The 21,907-nt window shown below is 40.2% G+C and overlaps 1 protein-coding gene across 16 annotated transcripts in view; it reads right to left on the bottom strand.

Moving 5' to 3' along the window:
* Nucleotides 1-3,179: 3,179 nt before the first annotated feature.
* LOC121506113 (CLIP-associating protein 1-B-like) overlaps nucleotides 3,180-21,907 on the bottom strand; it is a 60,502-nt gene continuing 41,774 nt past the window's right edge. For 5 of the 16 annotated variants that reach the window (XM_041781664.1, XM_041781671.1, XM_041781665.1 and 2 more), the window contains 18 exons: nucleotides 19,212-19,309; nucleotides 16,290-16,313; nucleotides 15,731-15,978; nucleotides 15,551-15,614; nucleotides 15,157-15,159; nucleotides 14,886-15,049; nucleotides 13,677-13,899; nucleotides 13,416-13,511; nucleotides 11,672-11,824; nucleotides 11,449-11,555; nucleotides 8,765-8,915; nucleotides 8,037-8,274; nucleotides 7,899-7,952; nucleotides 5,681-5,883; nucleotides 5,467-5,595; nucleotides 5,164-5,370; nucleotides 4,961-5,077; nucleotides 3,180-4,753 (listed from right to left, as the gene is read on the bottom strand). In XM_041781664.1, coding sequence (XP_041637598.1) covers nucleotides 4,670-4,753; nucleotides 4,961-5,077; nucleotides 5,164-5,370; nucleotides 5,467-5,595; nucleotides 5,681-5,883; nucleotides 7,899-7,952; nucleotides 8,037-8,274; nucleotides 8,765-8,915; nucleotides 11,449-11,555; nucleotides 11,672-11,824; nucleotides 13,416-13,511; nucleotides 13,677-13,899; nucleotides 14,886-15,049; nucleotides 15,157-15,159; nucleotides 15,551-15,614; nucleotides 15,731-15,978; nucleotides 16,290-16,313; nucleotides 19,212-19,309 — 2,363 coding nt within the window. In that variant the 3' untranslated portion in view covers nucleotides 3,180-4,669. The remainder of the gene's footprint in view (nucleotides 4,754-4,960; nucleotides 5,078-5,163; nucleotides 5,371-5,466; nucleotides 5,596-5,680; nucleotides 5,884-7,898; nucleotides 7,953-8,036; nucleotides 8,275-8,764; nucleotides 8,916-11,448; nucleotides 11,556-11,671; nucleotides 11,825-13,415; nucleotides 13,512-13,676; nucleotides 13,900-14,885; nucleotides 15,050-15,156; nucleotides 15,160-15,550; nucleotides 15,615-15,730; nucleotides 15,979-16,289; nucleotides 16,314-19,211; nucleotides 19,310-21,907) is intronic. The other 11 variants (XM_041781669.1, XM_041781676.1, XM_041781668.1 and 8 more) reach the window with 6 other exon arrangements.

Genomic DNA, 21,907 nt, shown 5'->3' with positions numbered 1-21,907 from the left:
GTGTTGTTTGTATTTCTGATCCAAAAAGAAAGACCTAAGAGTGGAACACTGGTGATGTAACATTCTTTTGTTCCTATATGTGAGACCTTCTGCTGGTGCTGTGAATAAAAGAATGTTACGTCCCCACCGTTTTTAATTTTTTATTCCCAAATTAAAATGAAACAGTCCGGCGCTAACCAAGCCAGTTACCCTCCAAAATAAAAGACTCAAGATTTTGCTCAAATCTTGGCCTGTTTTTATTTGTTCAGTTAACCCTGCTAGCTAGCCTTTTCCAGTCTTTAAGCTAAGCTAAGCTAAGCTAAGCTAAGCTAAGCAGCAGTGGCTCCTCATGTAGCGTACAGATCAGACAGTGGTATCAAACACATGAGACCCCAAAAATGACAAACTTCCTCTTTAATGTGACATCCTGGTAGCGTTTGTTTGAACTTCCCTAGTGTGCCAGACAGGCGGAGTTCAACCAATCAGAGGACTTAAACATTTCAGTGTTCAGTCGTAGCGTTTCGTTCTTCATCTTAAACTGTACCCAGAGCTTTCTGTCCTGATACAGTACATACGCTGGAGTTATTAGGCGTTAGTATTTTAATAAGCAGCAGTAACATTATTTAAGATACTTCAAAATTAAAACACTTCTGTACATTGACCGGCGAGCGCGTCTCAAAGGAGGAACACGATGGAAGTTTACAGTGCTTCGACGTGGAAACCCGGGATGGATTTCTGAAAGTTTATTGCTAATGTCCAAAGATCAAACAATCATCTTCACACTTTTCACTTCAGGTGCTGGCACTTTAGAATTCATGGATTAGCTTTAGTTATCAATCATTCAGATTGTCAATCTTTCTGTCAGATTAAGGTATTGCCCTTTGCTTCACATTTTAAGTCTCTACATTCAATTAGAGAGCGGCTGGAGGAGTTTAACCTCTCTAAAACAAGAATACACTGTTCAAGTTTGTTAGTAACTTTAAATAAACCACCCAGTTTAGTTCATAAATTAAACACTGATACTGCCATTGAGATATTTAGACCTCAGTCTTGACCTTTTTAAGTGTTAGATCACATAAATAAACTACAGTGTCTGGGAACTACAAATCCCAGTAGTCGTGACATGGCGGTTTGTGAATTCACAAACGTGTCAGACAGCAGACAGAACAAACTCCCAGTTTAAACACAACTGGAACTCAAAGTTCACTTCATTTCACTGGCGTGTGTTTGTTTTATCCTCAACTCAGTCTTTGTCCATCTTTAAATCAGGCTAAATTAACTTCACTGTCTGTGAAATCAAATAGAAACGTATAATATATGCAGAGCTGGGCACATGTCTGATAATCAGTTAACTATCATGTATCTCTTTTTACATGGATGTGAGTTTGAATAACTGAGAAATTTAGCTTCCATCAAATTAAGTTTCTGTTCAGTTTATTTTCAAAGAAAGAGCATAAGGCCAAACTCTGAAGAGTAATTTACTGGATATAAAAAATTCTGACTTTGATCTTTGAATTCTGGCTCTGATCTTAGAATTCTGACTTTGATCTTTGAATTCTGACTTTAATCATATAATTCTGACTTTGATCTTTGAACTCTGACTTTGATTTTTGAATTCTGACTCATCTTTGAATTCTGATTTTAATCATATAATTCTGACTTTGATCTTAGAATTCTGACTTGGATTTTTGACTTTGATTTGATCTTTGAATTCTGACTTTGATCATATAATTCTGACTTTGATCATATAATTCTGACTTTGATCATATAATTCTGACTTTGATCATATAATTCTGACTCTGATCTTAGAATTCTTACTCTGACCTTTGAATTCTGACTTTGATCTTTGAATTCTGACTTTGATCTTCTAATTACAACTTTGATCGTATAATTATGACTTTGATCTTAGAATTTTCCATTGATTTTAGTATTTTGCCTTTGATCTCAGGATTCTGACTTTGATCTTATAATTCTGACTTGTCTACATTTATATGATAATAAATTTGATTTTATATAAAATAATATGCCACTTAACGGTGTGTTACAGGAAATGCTGGGAGAAGAATATGTTATTAAAAATCGTTTTGATTTATACTACATTTTTGGAAAGTTTAGTGCAACCGCTCCAAAGTGATCTGCGAATCCAATTTGGAACTCATCAGGGTAAATAATCGTGGTATTAAAAGAAAATACACAGAGATCAGTTTTAAAGTCATTATTATAACATTATTGAAGTTAATTTTTGACTAAGTTAGATTACTGATTAACTATGCCCATCTCTGACAATAAATTAATTATGCATCAGGTCTGTGCAACACTTATCAACTTGATCAACCACACTGAAAAATCTACAGTTTTATTTTAAACAAATACGGGATCTTATTGAAAGATTTTCCACTGTTAAGCTGTGACTTTGTATATCAAAATGATTCCATTGTCTTTTAAGTTTTTTAACTTTCATCCTGAAACCAACTCTTGGTGTTCTTAACTGCATGTAACAGAAAAACCTGTTTAATGGCTACACAATGTCTTGAAATCATTTTAATAGTCTGAAAGCTTATCTGAATTGTTTTGGTCCCAGTATTAAATAAAAAATATCCTGTTAAACTTTAGACTGACTGAGAACCAAGGTTTACTATCCAGATTACTGATTTAAGTGATTCTGTTTATGGTGTTTAGATAATTTACAGAATTCGGATTATGACTTTGATCTTAGAATTCTGACTTTGATCTTTGAATTCTGACTCTGATCTTAGAATTCTGACTTTGATCTTAGAATTCTGACTTTGATCTTTGAATTCTGACTCTGATCTTAGAATTCTGACTTTGATCTTAGAATTCTGACTTTGATCTTTGAATTCAGACTCTGATCTCAGAATTCTGACTTTGATCTTTGAATTCTGACTTTGATCTTAGAATTCTGACTTTGATCTTAGAATTCTGACTTTGATCTCAGAATTCTGACTTTGATCTCAGAATTCTGACTTTGATCTTTGAATTCTGACTTTGACCTTTGAATTCTGACTTTGATCTTTGAATTCTGACTCTGATCTCAGAATTCTGACTTTGATCTTTGAATTCTGACTTTGATCTTAGAATTCTGACTTTGATCTTTGAATTCTGACTCTGATCTCAGAATTCTGACTTTGATCTCATCATTCTGACTTTGATCTCAGAATTTTGACTTTGATCTCAGAATTCTGACTTTGATCTCAGAATTTGACTTTGATCTTTGAATTCTGACTTTGATCTTGTAATTATGATTTTGATCTTTGAATTATGACTTTGATCTTGCAATGATGTATCTGATCTCAGAATTCCAACTTTTACTTCAGAGTTCTGACTTTAATCTATGAATTCTGCCTTTTTTCTCTAAAATTTTGACCTTTCTTTGATTAAAAGCTGGATCTCATAAGATGTTTTCCAGTGGACCTTATACTCTTCCGTAGGATCCAGCTGATAAGTGTTGCACAGAATGATTATTACTTATTTTCTTTACTCTATAAAATTGTCTGTTCTACTTTAAACAACACTGATGTCTGCTGCTGGTAGTCGGACTCTTTAGTTAAGCTTTCTGTAGTGCTTGAAATCATTGGCCAGCCAAATGATCCTTCATTGTAAACTAACATGGGATTAGATTCACATTTTTAAAACTAACACTCGTTACTGTCACATTAATGAGTACAACAACAGCTAACTTCTTCAGCTGTTGACTCATTATTGTGTTTTTATTTGTAACGCTTCAGATGGACCCTTTAATTCAGCCCAAAGTGCCACTGTCTATCACCGCTCAGTGCAGCTAATCTTTCATCTAATGCACATGTTAAAATTTCAAAACATTCCTTTAAGATTGATCCACCAGGTACAACGAGGCAGTAGTTCAGGAAGGAGAAACACAGGTGAGATCCACATCCTGTCAAAGCTCTTTACATTCAATATACAATAAGGTTTGATGTGTCAAAGCAAAAATGAAGTGTTAAAAGAAGTGGTTTAAAGGTTCTAAAAGTGAGTACAAATACTGACAGCCACAGGGGAAACTCTCCTCTTTTCCACCGTTAGAAGCTCACCTCACACTTTCATGAGAAGACCATAGAATGTTCAGATCAACCTTTAAGCTGCTCCTCAGGTCCAGCTGGAAAAAGACATCATGAATAGGAAGAGGAGATCTAAAAATGGAGTGTTGATCCATCATACATGGATGGAAGATAAAGTTTTAAGGCTCATGACTCTAGAGAAAGAGGAGAGGTTTGTCATGGATCGTTTTAGCAAAGCTTTAAAGACAAGGATTTCAGCTTTAAGTTTAAGGGTTGAAGTGGAAAGAGCTGGTTTGGAAATGAGCAAGGATGTCAAATACCTTTTGATACCAGGTGTTTTAAACAATAAAATCCTCATTATTTTGATGATCAGTAGTAAAAAAAACTCCCACATCTGGTCTAAATTGCACAAATACGTTGGGAATGTTTTGGTATCGAAACATTCCCAACATGTGCAGGAGTTTGAGTGAAATTTCTGGAAGTTAAAAACAAGAAATCACCCAACTTTTGTTTTCTGGGGTTTCTCTTTCTGCAGCTGCGGTATCAGTAAATTCAGGTATGGGGACAACCATAGAGATGAGAGAGATGGTCCTACAGAGAGCGCCTGGAAGGCTCTGGAAGGCTGGAATGGAGAGGTTTCAGAGACAGAGAGGAGGTCAGTAGGAGGAGATGTCAGAGGAGCTGCTGCTGTTGCTGGTGGAGGTCTGGGCCCTCTTGATGTAGAGGTTGAGAAGCTTCATCTGCAGGAGGGAAACAGTAGGAGCATTAGAGTCTCTGACGATCTCACACACTCACCGTGGGTTTTTATTTCAGTTTTTTTAAACCTTCTGCTCCTGGACTTCATTCCTGCCATCAGCTTTCACTAATACTGCAGCCTGTTGCACCAGCTTTACAAAATCCCACCCATTGTTTGTCACAGCACTAGCATATGCTAACAGTTAGCCTACCTTGCTGCCAGTGAGCTGAGCCAGGTACGGCTTCAGCTCCTCTCCAATCACAGAGTAGATCGCCACCAGACAGAAGACGCTTGCCTTCCTCACGCTGCTCTCCGTGTTGTCATAGCCCTGCAATAGCACACCATGCTCAGAACACCAGGAATCCTGGGTAAATCTCGTCTATTAACACCGTATCAACATTAAGAGTGTCCTACCTGCAGGAGTCCAGGTATGATGTCGGAGAGCAGCTGATGGAGCGGCTCCTTGGCGATGCGTTCGATGGCTCTGGTCTGCATCTTGATGGCGGCGAGGTTGATGGGGTAGTCCGCAGTCTGGACGATGGGACAGAGGACCTTAATGCACTGTTCGGGATGGATGGAGCCCGCCAGCGTGGAGGCAGCCTCTTCTGCTGCTCGCACCACCTGAAGGAGAAGGAATCAGAGACTCCAGACTGTAGAATGCTCTCTGGTACCACTGCTAAGATCTGACATCCTTAAACTAATCTAGAGGACCCTCACCTCCTTGTGCGAGTCTTTATGAGCCTCCAGCGTCTTCATGATGGTCAGCTCAGCGTAGTTCTTAAAGCGGGCTGGCTGGTTCCTCAGAATCTCCTTCAGGACTCTCAGGGACAGGGCTCGGATCGTGTGCTGAGTGTTTATAGATAATATGATGCTGTGAAAGTGCATTACAGATGATGAAATCATGAACAACTCTGAGGGTTCTCAGTCTTACATCTTTGTCTCCCAGTGTCTCCAGCAGCAGCAGCAGCATAGTCTTGAAGTGCTCCTCCCACACCACCAGGCTGTCCTCGCGGGCCACCTTCAGCAGCTCTAGCAGGGTCCCCCGGCGCTCCTCTGGGCCCCGTTCCCCTGCTTGGCCCTGAGAGAGCTCCTTCAGGAGCCCTCCGACCAGCTCCAGCTGCTCAGCGGGAGCAACTTCAAAACAAAAGAGCTCACACTTCATCACTGCACTTCAAGAGCAGAATTCTCCACTTATCTCTACAGCAGAAATAAACTGAGGGTTATTTTAGTCAGAATTCTACTAGACTAATAAATGAACAGCTCTGAGTGCTGCAGAGAGCGTGGGACTGTGGGTAAAAGCTCTAAAGCTCAGACTTTAATCAAACTAAAGATAAACAGACGTAGAAGTGCAGCCGTGTATTTACTCTGCAGACGTTCTGGTATTTTAGCAGCTCTCTGGACGTGTTCCTGTTTGTCTTTTAGCTGATGATGTTTTATTCCCGTCACTCTGGCCCTGATGAGACGGTGGGTTTTATGGTCAATGGATTTTTTAGTTTAAATGATAAACCAAGAACAGAAAAGAAAACAAAACAGGGAAAATCTGCCCTGAGCTCTTTCAGGCACTTCATTTTGAATTTTGAAACAAAAAACAGAAAACAAAAAATGAACTATTTTTCACTTCCTGTTTTTTTTTTTGTTTTGAAAAAATAATAAAAAACAAACAAACAAACAAACAAACAACTTTATTATGTGTTCTGATCAAAAAGGAAGGTCAAAGAAAGGAACACTGGTGATGTATCATTATTTTTTCCGACATAAATGGTCACACACAGGGGAAAAAGAATGTTACATCACCAGTGTTCTATTCTTTGATCAGAAAACAAAACAATAAAATAAACAAAAAAAACACAAAATCTGTCCGTGGAAGTTCACATTAAAGAAAAACTTTTCATTTGTTTGACGTTTCTATTTTTTCATTAAAAAAAATACATTTTTAAAAATTAAAAATAACTTTATTTTACTGTTGTGTGTTCTGAACAAAAAGATCAAAGACGTAACACAGGTGATGTAACATTCTATTTTCCTGTATGTGTGACCTGCTGCTGTAAAAGAAAAGAATGTTACATCATTAATAAATGAAAAAGGCTCATTTCTCACTTTTCTGTTGTAAAAACCAAATAAGGAGAAAAAAAAATCGATTAGTTTCTTGTTTTCATTTCTGAAACAAAATCAGATAAACAAGAAAGGAGTCGTCTTTTTGACTTTTGCTATGTTTGTTGGGATCAGAGATTGTGATATGAAAAAAACAGCCATAAGCAAGCACAAACGCCGGGACTGAGTAAGGGCGCACCCACACTAGCTAATCCATAGCGAGCCTGGGAGAGTTTGAGCCTGAAGTCCAGTCTGTTTGGCGTTTGCTGCTTCTCCTCCCCGGCTCCAGCACAGACGGCTTTAGCGCCGGCGTTTGTGTTCCCCCGTATGTCATTACAGGAAGCGTGAACTCCTCAGCGATGGGCATGTGATTCTCAGGGTGCTTTTCTGAGCACAACACCTGCACCAGGTTACGCAAATGAATGTTGAAATCAAACTGACTGCTGATGGCTGTTCTTCATGTTACATTATTTGATCTCAACATAAATATCAAAAGTCAAAAAGACAAATCTTTTCTTCTTTTTGTGATTTCATTTTAGAAATGAAAACAAGAAAATGAACTGTTTTGTTCTTGTTATTCAATTATCAATCAAATGTTAAATGAACGAATGATACACGGATTCTCTAATCTTTGATCTTTCTTCGATGGTAAGAAAATAAAAACATCAAGTTGAAAATAAAACTCATTTTTCCTTTTTTTTTGGAAGACAAAAAAAAAGAAAAACAGAAAACAAAGTGGCCTGAAAGAGCCACTAGCAGGTGTTTTTCTGCCTGTTTTCCTATTTTTAGACAGTAATCAGGATTTTTTTTTTTATTTCTCATTTCACATTAAAAAACAGTGGGCTGAAAAATACACTGACACTTTCACAGAACAAAAAAACAACAACAACCTGAAATGAGTTCATTACAAAAAAAAGAATAAAAAAGGAATGTCAAAGAATGCCTTTGATGACATCATAAGATAAGACACGCCCACTCCCTCCTCCTACTGTCCCTTATCAGCCACAGCCTCATTATTTTCTATTGCTGAATGTTACTGGATAGACCCGTGTTGTTACCTGGGAAGTTCTTGGGGTTCATGATCTTGTTCTCCACACATTCTTGTCGGCATCCTGCAGAGGAAACGTCTCAAATTAAAGAAATAAAACATCAAATTCAAACTCAGATTATGTTCCCCTCCTCTCGGTGTCCCTCACCGTCTCTCATCTGCTCCACAGCGTCTTCGTACAGCGCCTCCTTCAGGGCGGCTTTGTCCAGTGTGCTGATGCTGTCCGTGTAGTTGTAGGGGTTGTAGTCTCTGAAGCGAGGGCCAGAGAACGAGCGTGGCGAAGGCGTGTTCAGTAGCGACGTCTTGTTGTCCAGAGCTGTGCGCCCACCTCCAATCATGTCGCCACAGAGTCGAGGGTCTGAATCTGAGGATGCTGCGACTCCAGACTGGAGAACAAAAACAACAGATCTGCGTTATGAACCCTGGACTGGAACCAGAGTCACTGGCATCTAGTCTGGAAACGGTTACAAGGCCTTTTCTGAGGCTTTGGGACTCCAGCTTACCACAGTGAGAGCCATTAGACACAAATGGAGAAAACTTTGAACAGTGCTGAATATTCTAAGGAGTGGCCAACCATTTCTAAGGCTTTGGGGTTTCAGCCAACCATGGTGTGAGCCATTAGACACAAATGGAGAAAACCTGGAACAGTTGTTAACCATCATAGAATTGGCCAACCTTTCCTAAGGCTTTTGGACCCCAACAGTCTGTGGTGAGAGCCATTAGACACAAATTGGGAAAACTTGGAACGGTGGTAAAAACTTCCCAGGCGTGGTTTTATTCTGAGTTTTCCCCGGCTCAGTTCTACAGTGAATAAATTAATCCGTAGGTAGATGTAACGAGGTTAAAGTTAAGAACAAAGACAGGACTGACACTCACCATGCCGTCCCTCTTCCCATCTCGTCTCAGCGGCTCCATCAGGTCCTCTTGGCTTCTGAAGCTGAAGTTCTGGATGGCCTCTGTGACGCCGCGGAGCGAGCTGTAGATCTCCTCCGAGTTCAGATTCTCACTGTCGTACTCCAGCATGTTGCTGCAGAAGGGATGGAAAGGGAGGAAGAGATTATTAAGAAAGGAAAACAAGCCAGAGACACTCCGAGTTAATGGTTGAAATGTAGACAAAAAGGACGTTTGTAAATCATCATTAACCATATTTTTTCAATGTAAATAAAACCCACAAAGATGGAAGGCAAAGGAAGACTGACTCATTTTTATCTGTTTCTAAGTAAAGATTTCCTTTCCCTCTGCACCAGGATGAACTACAGAGCATTGCAGTGGACACAGACAAAAAGTCAGAGCACAGAGATGCTGACTAAGACAATTATTTCAGAGATGACTGAGCAAAGAAGCATGAATGGAAGCAGCAGAAAGATGGCAGATGGGGAGTTAGTGAGTTTAAGTTTTAGAGCTTCACAGTACGCCTAAAAAAAAACTCTAACCTTTATAAAAATTAAATAAATGTGACCGTTAGTGTATTTAAAGTTATACACAGCCGTACTGTAAAACTTCATACCAAAGACGATGAAGAGGATGAGGAGGAGGAGGCTGAGGAGAAGGAGAGGGGTTGGGGTTACCTGGGGGAGTAAGCCCGCCGCACTGCCTTGAGGGAGGAGTGGGCAGCGGGAGGAGGAAGAGGGGAGGGGAAGGGTGGAGGAGGGAACTTGGAAAGGCCGTCTGCGCTCCAACCCCACAGCCGACTGCAACCAGCCGGGGAGGAAGAGGAGGGTAAGGAGGAAGGGGGAGAAGATAGAGATGTGAGAAAAAGGAGAAGCTCTGTTTCTCAGTGTTAGTACATGCAGATGGAAACTGGACGCAGCTGGAAAATCTGGATTTAGTTTTCAGAAATGACAATGAAACGTCTAAATCTGACAAAAACAATTAAACTCAACTAACTTCTCCTGGAGCAGAGACACACTGAGACCTGGCTGATAACAACCCTTCCTGTGTTCACATCACTCACGTATCCTTACGCCTTTACTGCATTAATTAGTGCCTTTATATTACACTACTGTGGGAATATGGAGGGTTTAATACTGTTTTTAATTGGTAAGAGGTAATGTAAAAGTAATGTAACTAGTTACTTTGGCCATGAGTAGCTGAGTTATGAAACAAGTTACCTTTAGCTGTGAGTAAAAAAGTAATGTAACTAGTTACTTTGGCCATGAGTAGCTGAGTTATGAAACAAGTTACCTTTAGCTGTGAGTAAAAAAGTAATGTAACTAGTTACTTTTAGCCGTGAGGAACTTAGTTATGTAACTAGTTACTTTAGCTGTAATAGATTTAGTTATGTAACTGGTTACTTTTAGCAGTGAGTAACTTAGTTATGTAACTAGTTACTTTAGCTGTGATAAATTAAGTAATTAACTAGTTACTTTTAGCCGTGAGTAACTAAGTCATGTAACTAGTTACTTTAGCCATGAGCAACTTAATTATGTAACTAGTTACTTAAGCTGTGATAAATTTAGTAATGTAACTAGTTACTTTAGCTGTGATAAATTTAGTAATGTAACTAGTTACTTTAGCTGTGATAAATTTAGTTATGTAACTGGTTACTTTCAGCCGTGAGTAACTTAGTTATGTAACTAGGTACTTTAGCTGTGATAAATTAAGTAATGTAACTAGTTACTTTTAGCCGTGAGTAACTTAGTAATGTAACTAGTTACTTTAGCCGTGAGTAACTTAATTATGTAACTAGTTACTTTAGCTGTGATAAATCTAGTTATGTAACTAGTTACTTTAGCCGTGAGTAACTTCGGTATGTAACTAGTTTATTCAGCTGTAATAAATTTAGTAATGTGCTAGTTACTTTTAGCAGTGAATAACCTAGTTATGTAACTAGTTACTTTTAGCTGTGAGTAACTTACTTATGTAACTGGTTACCTTAAGATTTGATAACTTTAGTAATGTTACTAATTACTTAAGATGTGATTAATGCAGTAATGTAATTACTTACGTTTAGCTGTGAGTAACTCAGTAATGTACCTAGTTACTTTAAGCCGTGAGGAACTAAGTAAAGTAACAAGTTACTTTAGCCGTGCGTAACTTAATTATGTAACTAGTTACTTTAGCTGTGATAAATCTAGTAATGTAACTAGTTACTTTAGCCGTGAGCAACTTAGTTATGTATCTAATTACTTTAGCTATGATAAATTTAGTAACGTAACTAGTTACTTTTAGCTGTAATTAACTAAGTAATGTAAGTAGCTACTTTTAGCTATGATAAATTTAGTATTGTAACTGGTTACTTTTAGCTGTAAATAATTAAGTAATCTAACACTTACAGCTCTACCGTTTATCCACATATAGCCTTTTAAATGTTGCGAGCACACCAGCTCATTCTGAGTCTGTTTTTAAAATCTGTCATATTTTAACAGACTGAACATTAAATCAGCTAGGATTGATAAAAGATGGGCTGAAACTATAAGGAAATAAAGATTTGTGCTTGTGATGGAGATGAGCCGTATAAAATCAAACACAGTTCAACTATGGAGCACTAAGAATGTGCAATACTGTCTTGTATGTCTTAACTCCTGCGCTGTGACTCCAGATTTAAAGGTGATGTGTACCTGGGAGAGAGGCCGCCATGGGAGCAGTTAGTCGGGGAGGTGAGCGGGCTGCTGCGGCTGTTGGGCTGCCGAGGAGGCGTCCGACCGGCTGTGTTACTGGGAGACGCCTGCAAACGCACCAAAGACGAGGTAGAAACAGTGAGTCATAGAAGGACCTTATCATCATTACATCTACATTTTCAGCTGATCCATGTCTGAAGTCTGTTTCTGTGCAGTGCAGTACCATGCCGATGCCGCTGCTGGCGCTGGCGTGTCTCAGGTGGTTGTGCAGCAGCTTGGTGGTCCCGTCCTGGAAGGTCTTGGGCAGAGCGCCCAGCAGCATGGTGAACTCCGGTGTGTTTAGCTCGAATAAGGCGATCAGCACCACCTGGGCCGCCTACGTGCACAGAGGAAGGCAGGCGATTAGATTTTAGACCAGACACTGCTTCAGTGGTTGTTCCAGAGCTCACAGTCGTTTGATTGGTTGAGACAAACCTAGATTGGGACGTCTACTGTAAGGCCAGCCTTAGACTACTCTTGACTCATTCAGTACAAAAATAATCCCTTGAAAATTAAATCAAAAAACACTCTAAAAAACAGTGGATTTTCTGGAAAACTTTACAGAATTTCTACTAAAATCTCAATTTCTCAGTATCTGTAGATGACCAAGACAGGTAGACACATCATAAATGGCCAAAAGTTTGTTAAAATATCTTGAAAATCATCAACATCCTCCTCCTCCTCTACAAGAATGTCCCTAATCGACTTAACCTGCTCTGCAGGAGCATCATAATCTGGGTCATGGTCTGGGTTTTGTTGTTCTTCTCTAATTTATTATTAATGTTATCGTCTGAATCACAGCTGCTGTTCACCTCTGTCACTCTCCACTCAGCTTTCATCTGCATCACAGAAAAACAACAGATGGCCCAACATGTGCAGACGTTGCACCTGGTCTGAAAGGGTTAAATCAAGTAGGTACCTGACGTGTTAGTAGAGTCACAGCTCTTTACAAACCAGCATCGCTTCACCTTCATGACACAAAAGCAGCAAATAAGGCCAAGGTCATTTAGAAAAGATTAATAAGCCGAGAGAAAGGGAAAAAGCCGACGGTAAATCAGAGTAAAAGAAGCGTTTTGTTGCAGGAAACATGCAGATTGTTGTTTTACATCAAAAATCAGTTTGCATCTAAGATTTTCCTTCTTTAAAATATTGATCAGAGTTTACCTCCAAATTCCACATACTCCGTGCAGAAGCGGTTTGTCTCCACCCTCGCCCTGTAGCATGTTAGCAACAGTTTACTTTGACTTCCTGAGGTTTATCTGCTGGTTACTTGGACACTATTTCATGCTTAATTCTGCTTCTGCATCCTGAAGCTTTTCAACCTCAAAGTTTAACTCCTCTTCCTCCATGGTGTCTGACCCTAAACTGACTGATAACTTGAGGCATGTGCCACCAGTTCTGGGGTAATGCTGATACAGGGATGAGATTTACCATTAGGCATTTAGAAATAGACTTGGCACTAATCTAGACTAGCGCAGGGTGGAGTGGCGAGAGCTCAACCAGAGAGCATGCTGTGGAACTGCAAAGGACGACGAGGGGGACAGCATGTTTTTGCATGCAGATTGCTATGCAGATGGAGTATGTGGAATTTAAGGGTTAAGACAAAACTCAAAGAAAACTTCCAAAATTTCGAGTAGAGAAGAAATGTCCTGTTAGTCTGAAAGTTAAACTGCTAAATCAAAAAGGCTGTAATTTCCAGAAACTCATGCACATTCCGCAGATTAACGTGCACTCAAAGTTGCTGATTCCCTGATTTGTAGCAATGTCAGTGTCTGAATCAGATCCATCACATGATTCTCAAACTTGATTAAAGAGCAGTTAGTTAAAAAGCCTTCACACGTGTGGCTCCCAGTCTGAGACCTCCTCCCAGACTGATTCAGTTAGAGCAGCCTTCACACCCTGGTCATGCTATTTGATGGAGTTTCTACCTGCTTGCACCTCTCCTCCAGGTTGCCCTCCCCAGGCAGAGAGGCCGCGGTGCTGGCTCGGCCTGAGAAATCCTCCCCTGCCCAGTTTTGAAGGGTCTGGGGGTGCGGTGGACAAGAAATGGGGTTTGGGAAAAAAATAAAGATGTGAAAACAAAAAAAAAATGAACCAAAGGAAAATAAACAAAAAAAGAACAGAAATAAAAAAGAGAAGAAGTTTTGAAGGAAGGTGGAGGTGGCGCCAACACCATCCCACCCTCCTACCTTGCGGACGTCGGAGCTCTTTGGCTCGGTGGTCCAGGTGATGATGCGTGAGACGGCCAGGCGAGTCTCGCTGGAGTTGACGAAGTCGGCCGGGTCCATTTGGCGAGCAAGTGCCTCAATGTAGCGAAGGATGGCCACCTTCACCTTTAGGTTGGGCGTCTGCGTCTGATCCACGATGAAACGCATCAGGATGTTGAACTGCTGCTCGTAAGGAAAAGACTCTCTGCACAAAAGAGATGGGAAAAAATTAAACAATTCTGTTTAAATTATTAGTGACAGAGAAAGGGCAGAATTTTTGTTTAATTCACCTCTTACAGCCTCATTTACAGAAGAAGATAAAGGCAAATGAAAACCCTTTTTTTGAGAACCAACATTTTGTTCCGATTCTAAGGATGTGATAAGGGTCCAAATTCAAGATCAAAGTCAGAATTAAAGATCAAAGTCATAACTCTGAGATCAAATTAAGAAGTCTGAGATCAAAGTCAGAATTCTGAGATCAAAGTCATAACTCAAAGATCAAAGTCAGAATTAAAGATCAAAGTCATAATTCTGAGATCAAATTAAGAAGTCTGAGATCAAAGTCAGAATTCAAAGATCAAAGTCAGAACTAAAGATCAAAGTCAGAAGTCTGAGATCAAAGTCAGAATTCTGAGATCAAATTAAGAAGTCTGAGATCAAAGTCAGAATTCTGAGATCAAATCAAGAAGTCTGAGATCAGATTCACAGTTCAAAGAACGAAGTCATAATTCAAGATCAAAGTCAGAATTGTTTAGATTAAAGGCAGACGTGAGAGAAAAAAAATTAGATTAAAATTAGAGTAGTTAAATCAGCGTTCTAAGAATGAAGTCATAATCCTGAGATTAAACTCAGACTCATGATTTACAATTTTTTTTCTTAGAGTTTTGACCTTATTCTCAGAATGTGAAAAAAGAAAAAACCTGTGTTCTAAATAAAGGTTTCCACTGGCCCTAATCCTCTTCTGTATCTTAAGATTCTGATAATAAAGGAAAGTTTTTCCTTGCTACTGTGACTCTGCTACATCCTGCTGATAGCTCATGATGGATAAATGTCGGGTATTTTCTTTACAAATAATTTAACATGGTGCGATCTAGACATGCCCTCTCATTGTGTGTCTGCAGATAACCTTTCCTCATCACTGGCCCTACACAGATAAAGACTGTCTGTTTAGCTGGTGGTGTCTCTACTGACCTGGTGACGTCCAGAGCCTTCTGGACTTTGGCTTGGACGGAGCCCAGCAGGTCGGCTCCCATCTTCTTCAGAAGCTGAGTGAGCAGGACAAAGAGCCAGTCCTGCAGGTCCTCACGGTGCAGGATGATGAAGTCCACCAGGGTCTCCAGGAACATGCTGAACACCTGAGAGAGAAAACACGCTCTTCATCATCTTCACTGAGTTTTTTTAGTGTTTAAACTCACGGTGCTGATGAAACAGACTGTGGTGAGTACGGTGAGTAAACACTTACTCTCTGGTGTTTGTTAGAGTCCACAGCAAGCGGCGAGGAGGCATGCAACAAAGAGACACTCTGTTAGTTTGTCCTGCAGTTATTCTATTAGTTCTGACGTTAAACCACCTGAGCAGGGAGGTATTTTTCCCCCTGCTGCAGTAAAACAACTGGGAATAAGAAAAGCTGTTAAAATTACCCTCACAGCATGAACCAGACAGGCCACTTTTAACAGCTTTTCTCTCTCATTTTAGATCTATGAAGCCCAGTTTAAAGTTTAGTAAATTCACCTTCAGAAGGGCAGTTTTTTAGGATAAATTCAAGACAACAAATGAGTAGAGAAATGATCAGTGCTTCTCTACTTCCTGTCTGGTGGCGAACTTTACATGACGTCCATTCAAGAAGCTCTGCTTACCTTACTGTGAGGGTCTGCAAACATCCTGGTGAAGATCTCACAGAGCCGCTTCAGCTCCACACGACTGGTGGAAGAACAAGCGAGTTCCATCAGACATTCAGAGGCTTTTTTCTGTTGTTTGATCAAAAACAGGAGGAAGTAAAGAACGCAGTAGATTGAACGTTTTCTGGGATCACCTACCTGAGCATCCTCTGGCTCTTGAGCAGGTTCTGCAGCCCCAGCAGCCCCTCCTTCCTCTCCGACCAGTTGGCGCTGGCGCAGTGGTTCAGCACCTCGGCCACATCCTCCGTCTGGCGAAGGTAGTGTGGAGCCATGCCGCCGTTACGTGAGCTGAAAGAGCGCTCGGAGCAGGCGCTGGAGGCGTCGCTGTTGGCGTCATCGTCTGAGTACATCCCTGGAGACTCAAAACGCCGCCTCACGGGCCTCCGCTGAGCAGAAGACGGCGTGGTTAGAGTTCAGAAACACTTGAGTAACATCTACTGTAAAGCAGCACTCGTATATCCGTGTCTACAGCACTGAGATGATTGAACATGCAGCTACAGAGGCAGACATGCAGGTTTAGATGATGTGATGAGGTTACTTCATGCCTTATCTCCTCACATCTGCAGTTATTGTGGTCAGAAACATCCTCAACAGAACTTTAAGAGTTAGACTTCTATAAAATCACAGCTGCTCACTCTTCAGTGGAAATGTGCATGCTCTACATGCAGAAAGTTCAACAGACGAGGTTTCTTTATACCTTACTCCTCGAGTCCCCTAAGAGCTGAAGTTAAAGAAATGGTGGAATAAAGAGAAGAAAGAGGAATTACTGACGGACTCGGTGAGCTCTGAAAACATCAAAAACTCCCCACTGGTCATTCTTACTTACTCTGATCTGTCTGTAACCCTCAGAGGCCTTTTTAGTCATTTTTTAAATTTTCTTTTTCTGATTATTCTAACTGGGTTCAGGCTAACAACATACATTTTCAATAAAAAAGTTTAGATTTTAATATCAGAACCTGTAACAGGTCAATAATAATGTCTGTAGACTTTCTGTACACACTTAGGCTATTGGAGACCAAAACCATTCAAATTACAATTTTTGACCCTTCAGCCATCGCAGTAAAAACACATTCATTTATGAAATTAGGCTTTCATTCTGGAGTCCCTGCTGCAAATTTGTAGTTTTTTTCTGTTCATCACCAAATGTCAGACATTTTTTTTTTTGACATAAAGGAAATTACATGTTTTAGTCCTGATTTCCTGTAGGGGGCGCTATTGAAACAATTCATCTGAGGATTTAAAAAAAGAAAAAGATGCATAGAAAGTGTTAATATAATCAAGGATGTGATTATTCCCTTCAAGGACATCCAATTTGCATATATATAATATTGAAAATATAGATATACAGAATTTTGTCTTTTTTTTTTTTCTACAACTAAAGTTATTTTTTTTGCACTAAGCTGGCTTTAAACAGGTTATTTTTTATTTTAAATTAATATTTTGGTTTTATGTTTAGGTCTGATCTGGAGTTGTAAAAAGATTAATGCACAAAAAGTGGATTTTTTTAGTGCGTGCTATATTTATTGCTATTCAGGCTTCAGTCACAAACACCCTGGGTGTGATAATTTAATAAAATATGAAAAAATGATAATGCATAAAAGACTCTGATAATCCCCTTCAAGGAAATCTAATTCATATGTAGTGAAAGAAAAATATCGTTGTTGTTTTCACAAAACTTTGGGTGGATGTTACACTTCAACTGGCATTCAGAGGGTTAAATTCCTTAATAATTAAGCAGTAGTTGATTTTTATGATCAGATCTGATTTCAATAAAAAAATAATGCAAAAGCAGATGAAAAATATCGATATACATTATGTGGATTGTTTTTTATGTATGGTGCCATTTTTTGTCACGAACACCCTCAGTGTAACTATTTCTTTAAACCATACGGGGGTAAACGCTCTCTGTTACAATTTTTTTAACCCTTTAAAGCACTCTAGAGGCATTAATGGTGCTTTATTTTGGATGTGAAGACACGTTATGTTGTGTGAGGAGCTGCCTGCATGACCTCTAAAGCAGGGGTTCTCAACCTTTTCAGCCCATGACCCCCTACATAAAGGTGCCAGAGACCGGGAACCCCCTAAATAAAGGTGCCAGAGACCGGGAACCCCCTAAATAAAGGTGCCAGAGACCGGGAACCCCCTAAATAAAGGTGCCAGAGACCGGGAACCCCCTAAATAAAGGTGCCAGAGACCGGGGACCCCCTAAGTAAAGGTGCCAGAGACCGGGGACCCCCTAAAAAAGAGGTGCCAGAGACCGGGGACCCCCTAAATAAAGGTGCCAGAGACCGGGGACCCCCTAAATAAAGGTGCCAGAGACCGGGGACCCCCTAAATAAAGGTGCCAGAGACCAGGGACCCCCTAAATAAAGGTGCCAGAGACCGGGGACCCCCACTGTACCTGAAGGTGGTTGAACACAGTCATGCATATTCAAGAACAGTCATGTGCAGACAGTGATGCCCATGAGGGGATAAATGGGAGGAATAAATGGGAGGGATCTCTGGGACCCAGCCAAACTGGGGCCCATGGAGTTCAGGAAAATCAGAGTCCATGGTAAAGTTAGCAAGATATCTATAATTTAAATTTTATATTTAACCTGAATAATAACCACTCTGAACATAGCAACAGAAATCTTTTTTCAAGTCGTAGTATAGTAGTAGTATAGTCACCTTGAAAATGTAAATCGCTTTTCTCATAAACAGAATTATATGGGGAAAAAAAAGTCAAAAAAGGCAGTGGGAAAGGTGGCTGAATGGGATTTTAGAAGTAGCAGAAATGGGTTGGAGTGGTATAAATTTGATAACGATGGCAAAAAGAACAAAAAATGGCAAAATGGATTGAAGTGGCAAAAACAGGCACAAAAAGAGGTAAAAGGGGATTAAAAAGTGGCAGAAAAAAGTTCCAAGTGTCAAAAACTGGTGAAATGAGATTTAAAAGTGGGAAAACGTGCTTTAAACTGGCAGAAACGGGTTAACTGGGGCAGATAAAGAGGCAGAAATGGGTCGAACTGGTCAAAAATGGGCATATCAAAGAGTGAAATTTGGTTGAAATGGGCAAAAATGTGTGTAAAATGTGATAAAAAGGGTTGATAAAGGCAACAATATACAGTAAAAATTTGTGTAAAGGGTTTAAAATGGATAAAAATGGGTTTAGAGTGGCAAAAATTGTTGGTATAAAGAGATGAAAATGGGTTAAAATTTGGGAAAAAAATGGAGTTAAGTGCCAAAAATGGGTCCAAATTTTGGAAAGTTGATGAAAAGTGGAAAATATTTGTAACATAATTGGGTGAGAAAAAATCATTTCAAAAGTATTCTCCATTTTTTTAAGGCATCTGGCCACCCCCAATGGGGTCCCGACCCCAGGTTGAGAACCACTGTTCTAAAGGATTGTGTATTATCCTACCCATGTTGTTTGGCAGAATGAGGCAAAACTGGTCATTTGGCCACTGAATAACAAAGCCTACAGGATGCAATCACTTCTAAAACATTATTTCTTTATATCAAGTGTCAACACAACAATCCTAAAATGTTCGAGACTATCAGGAGAAGATGTCAGATTAAAGGCTTCAGAGGAAACCAGCTCTGTTTTAACATAAAGGTAAGAAAAATGCTGGATCTACCAGAGCATCGGCCACAGCCGCCTCCACGTCAGTGCCGGTGTTGAGGATCCTCATGGCGTTGACGGAGGCGGAGATTCGAGCCTGATGAGACAGACGGTCTGAGAGAGACAAACATGGAACACGTTAGGAGGACAGGAGGAGTCAGTAACCCGGACTAATGTGGAATAAAGGTGCTCTGTGCAGGGATGAGGCTGCAGTTTGGAAGCAGGCACTTAGGATGGAGTTAGAAATAATAAAGAGCGTGTTTGGGGAGAACTTCCATTGATTACTTCAGCCTGTAAAAGCTTCAACATGAGCGCAAAAGAGCCTGATCAAATAACACCCACTAAAATCACATTAAAGTGAGGCCGTTTTCTTGCACAACTGTGCAGAAAAGATGCTTTTATTACTGGAGTTAGGAGGTTCAAATGTAGGCATCTGCTTCAAATGTTAACTTTAAATTCCAAACACGAATGTAGCATTTAAATTTGGGCCATTTTTGCTTTTTTAACAAATTCCCCCTTAATCTCAGAAATTTAGAGTTCAGTGATTTGGAAAAGGGAAACACAAAGACAACAGTTGCAAAAGAAGCTGCAAAAAAAAGTTGTGATAATGAGGCTGTCAAGGCAGAGAGCATCCAGCAGAATATTCCAATGCAAAATGCAAACTCATAAACAGAGATGTAAAACTGATCGATCAGGCTGTGTAAAAATAATCTTCATGAAGCTGCAAAAGAAACATTTAAAATGCTTTATCTTCACAATTTATCCCCACTAAATCCACCTCCTTTACTCTGTCACACTCTGGTATTAGAGCAGAAAAATAGAATTGTGAAGACCAGGGTGATATCCAGTGGCGCCCCCTGTGGTAGATGAGACTAAAGTGGGAAACTATAAACAGCATCTAAAAAAAGTCCAGAGGAAATATAAAACCGAGCTTTCTGCTGATAATTCCCCACTTTGAGTTAGCAGAGGGACTTTTAGGCCATGCAGCGAGAGGCTTCACTGAGCAGGTCCACTCATCAGACAGACCCTGAAGCACAAATACTGGGCTTCTAATCAGTAAAGGTGCTGTTTAATCTGGCTGTCTGAGTGGATCTGCTCCCTGATTGGTCCTCTCTGATCACCTGAATAACACTCTGCAGAAGACAGGGCGCTGGTAGAGCGGGAGTGGCGGCGAGTTGCTGGAGGAGGACGTAGAGTTAGAAGAGAGCAGGAGAAACACCACAGGCTTTGACTGTCTTTGTGAATATACAGTCACGGACCAAAGTATTGGCACCCCTGGAAGTTTTCCAGAAAATACACCATTTCTCCTGGAAATGGTTGAAATTACAAATGTTTTTGGTACACATGTGTTTATTTCCTTTATGTTCATTGGAAAAACACAAAAAAAATGAAGAAAAAAGATAAAATTGACATAATTTTGCTCAAAACTCAAGAAATGGGCCGGACAAAATGATTGTCCCCCTTTCAAAACTGTGGGTAAATCATTTGATTTCCAGCACGTGATGCTCATTTAAACTCACCTGTGGCAGTAACAGGTGCTGCGATCTAGAAATCACACCTGAAGCCAGTTAGAAAGTCTAAAAGTTGACTCAGCCTTTGTGTTGTGTGTCTGTGTGTGTCACACCAAGCATGGAGAAGAGGAAGAAGAGTCCAGAACTGTCTGAGGACTTAAGAAGCAAAAAAGTGTAAAAATCTGAACAATCTCAAGGTTAAAGACCATCTCCAGAGACCCTGAGATTCCTTTGTCCACTGTGTGTAATATAATCAAGAAGTTTATAACCATGGAGCTGTGGCTAATCTCCCTGGACGTGGACGGAAGAGAAAAACTGACAAAAGAATGCAACGCAGGATAGTTGGAATGGTGGATAAACATCCTCAGTCAACCTCCACACAAATTCAGGCTGTCCTGCAGACTCAGGGTGCAAAAGTGTCAGCTGGGACCATACGTGGTCATCTGAATGAGATGAAGCGCTATGGCAGGAGACCCAGGAGAACCCCACTGCTGACAGAGAGACATAAAAAAGCCAGACTGGAGTTTGCAAAAATGTACCTGAGTAAGCCTCAATCCTTCTGGGAGAACATTTAGTGGACAGATGAGACTAAGGTAGAGCTTTTTGGAAAGCACGTCATTCTACTGTTTACAGAAAACAGAATGAGGCCTACAAAGAAAAGAACACAGTACCTACAGTCAAACATGGTGGAGCTTCAAGGATGTTTGGGGTTGTTTTGCTGCCTCTGGCACTGGGTGCCTTGACTGTGTGAAAGGAATCATGAAATCTGGAGACTGTCAAAGGATTTTGGGCCACAATGTAGGGCCTACTGTCAGAAAGCTGGGTGTGGGTCAGAGGTCATGGGTGTTCCAGCAGGACAATGACCCCAAACATACCTCAGAAAGCACCAAGAAATGGTTGGAGACAAAGCTGGAGAGTTCTTAAGTGGCCAGCAATGAGTCCAGATCTAAATCCCATTGAACACCTATGGAGAGATCTCAGAACTGCTGTTGAAGAAGCACCCTTCAAATCTGAGAGACCTGGAGCAGTTTGGAGAAGAAGAGTGGTCCAAGATTCCAGCTGAGAGGTGGAAGAAGCTTGTTGATGGTTATGGGAAGAGATCGGTTTCAGTTTTTTTTCCCCAAGGGTGTGAAACGAAATATTAAGTTGAGGGTACAATAATTTTGTCTGGCCCATTTTTTGAGTTTTGTGTGAAATTATA

Source organism: Cheilinus undulatus, linkage group 24, assembly GCF_018320785.1.
Source record: "Cheilinus undulatus linkage group 24, ASM1832078v1, whole genome shotgun sequence".
Lineage (NCBI taxonomy): Eukaryota > Metazoa > Chordata > Actinopteri > Labriformes > Labridae > Cheilinus > Cheilinus undulatus.
This window is presented reverse-complemented; position numbering and strand designations above follow the sequence as displayed.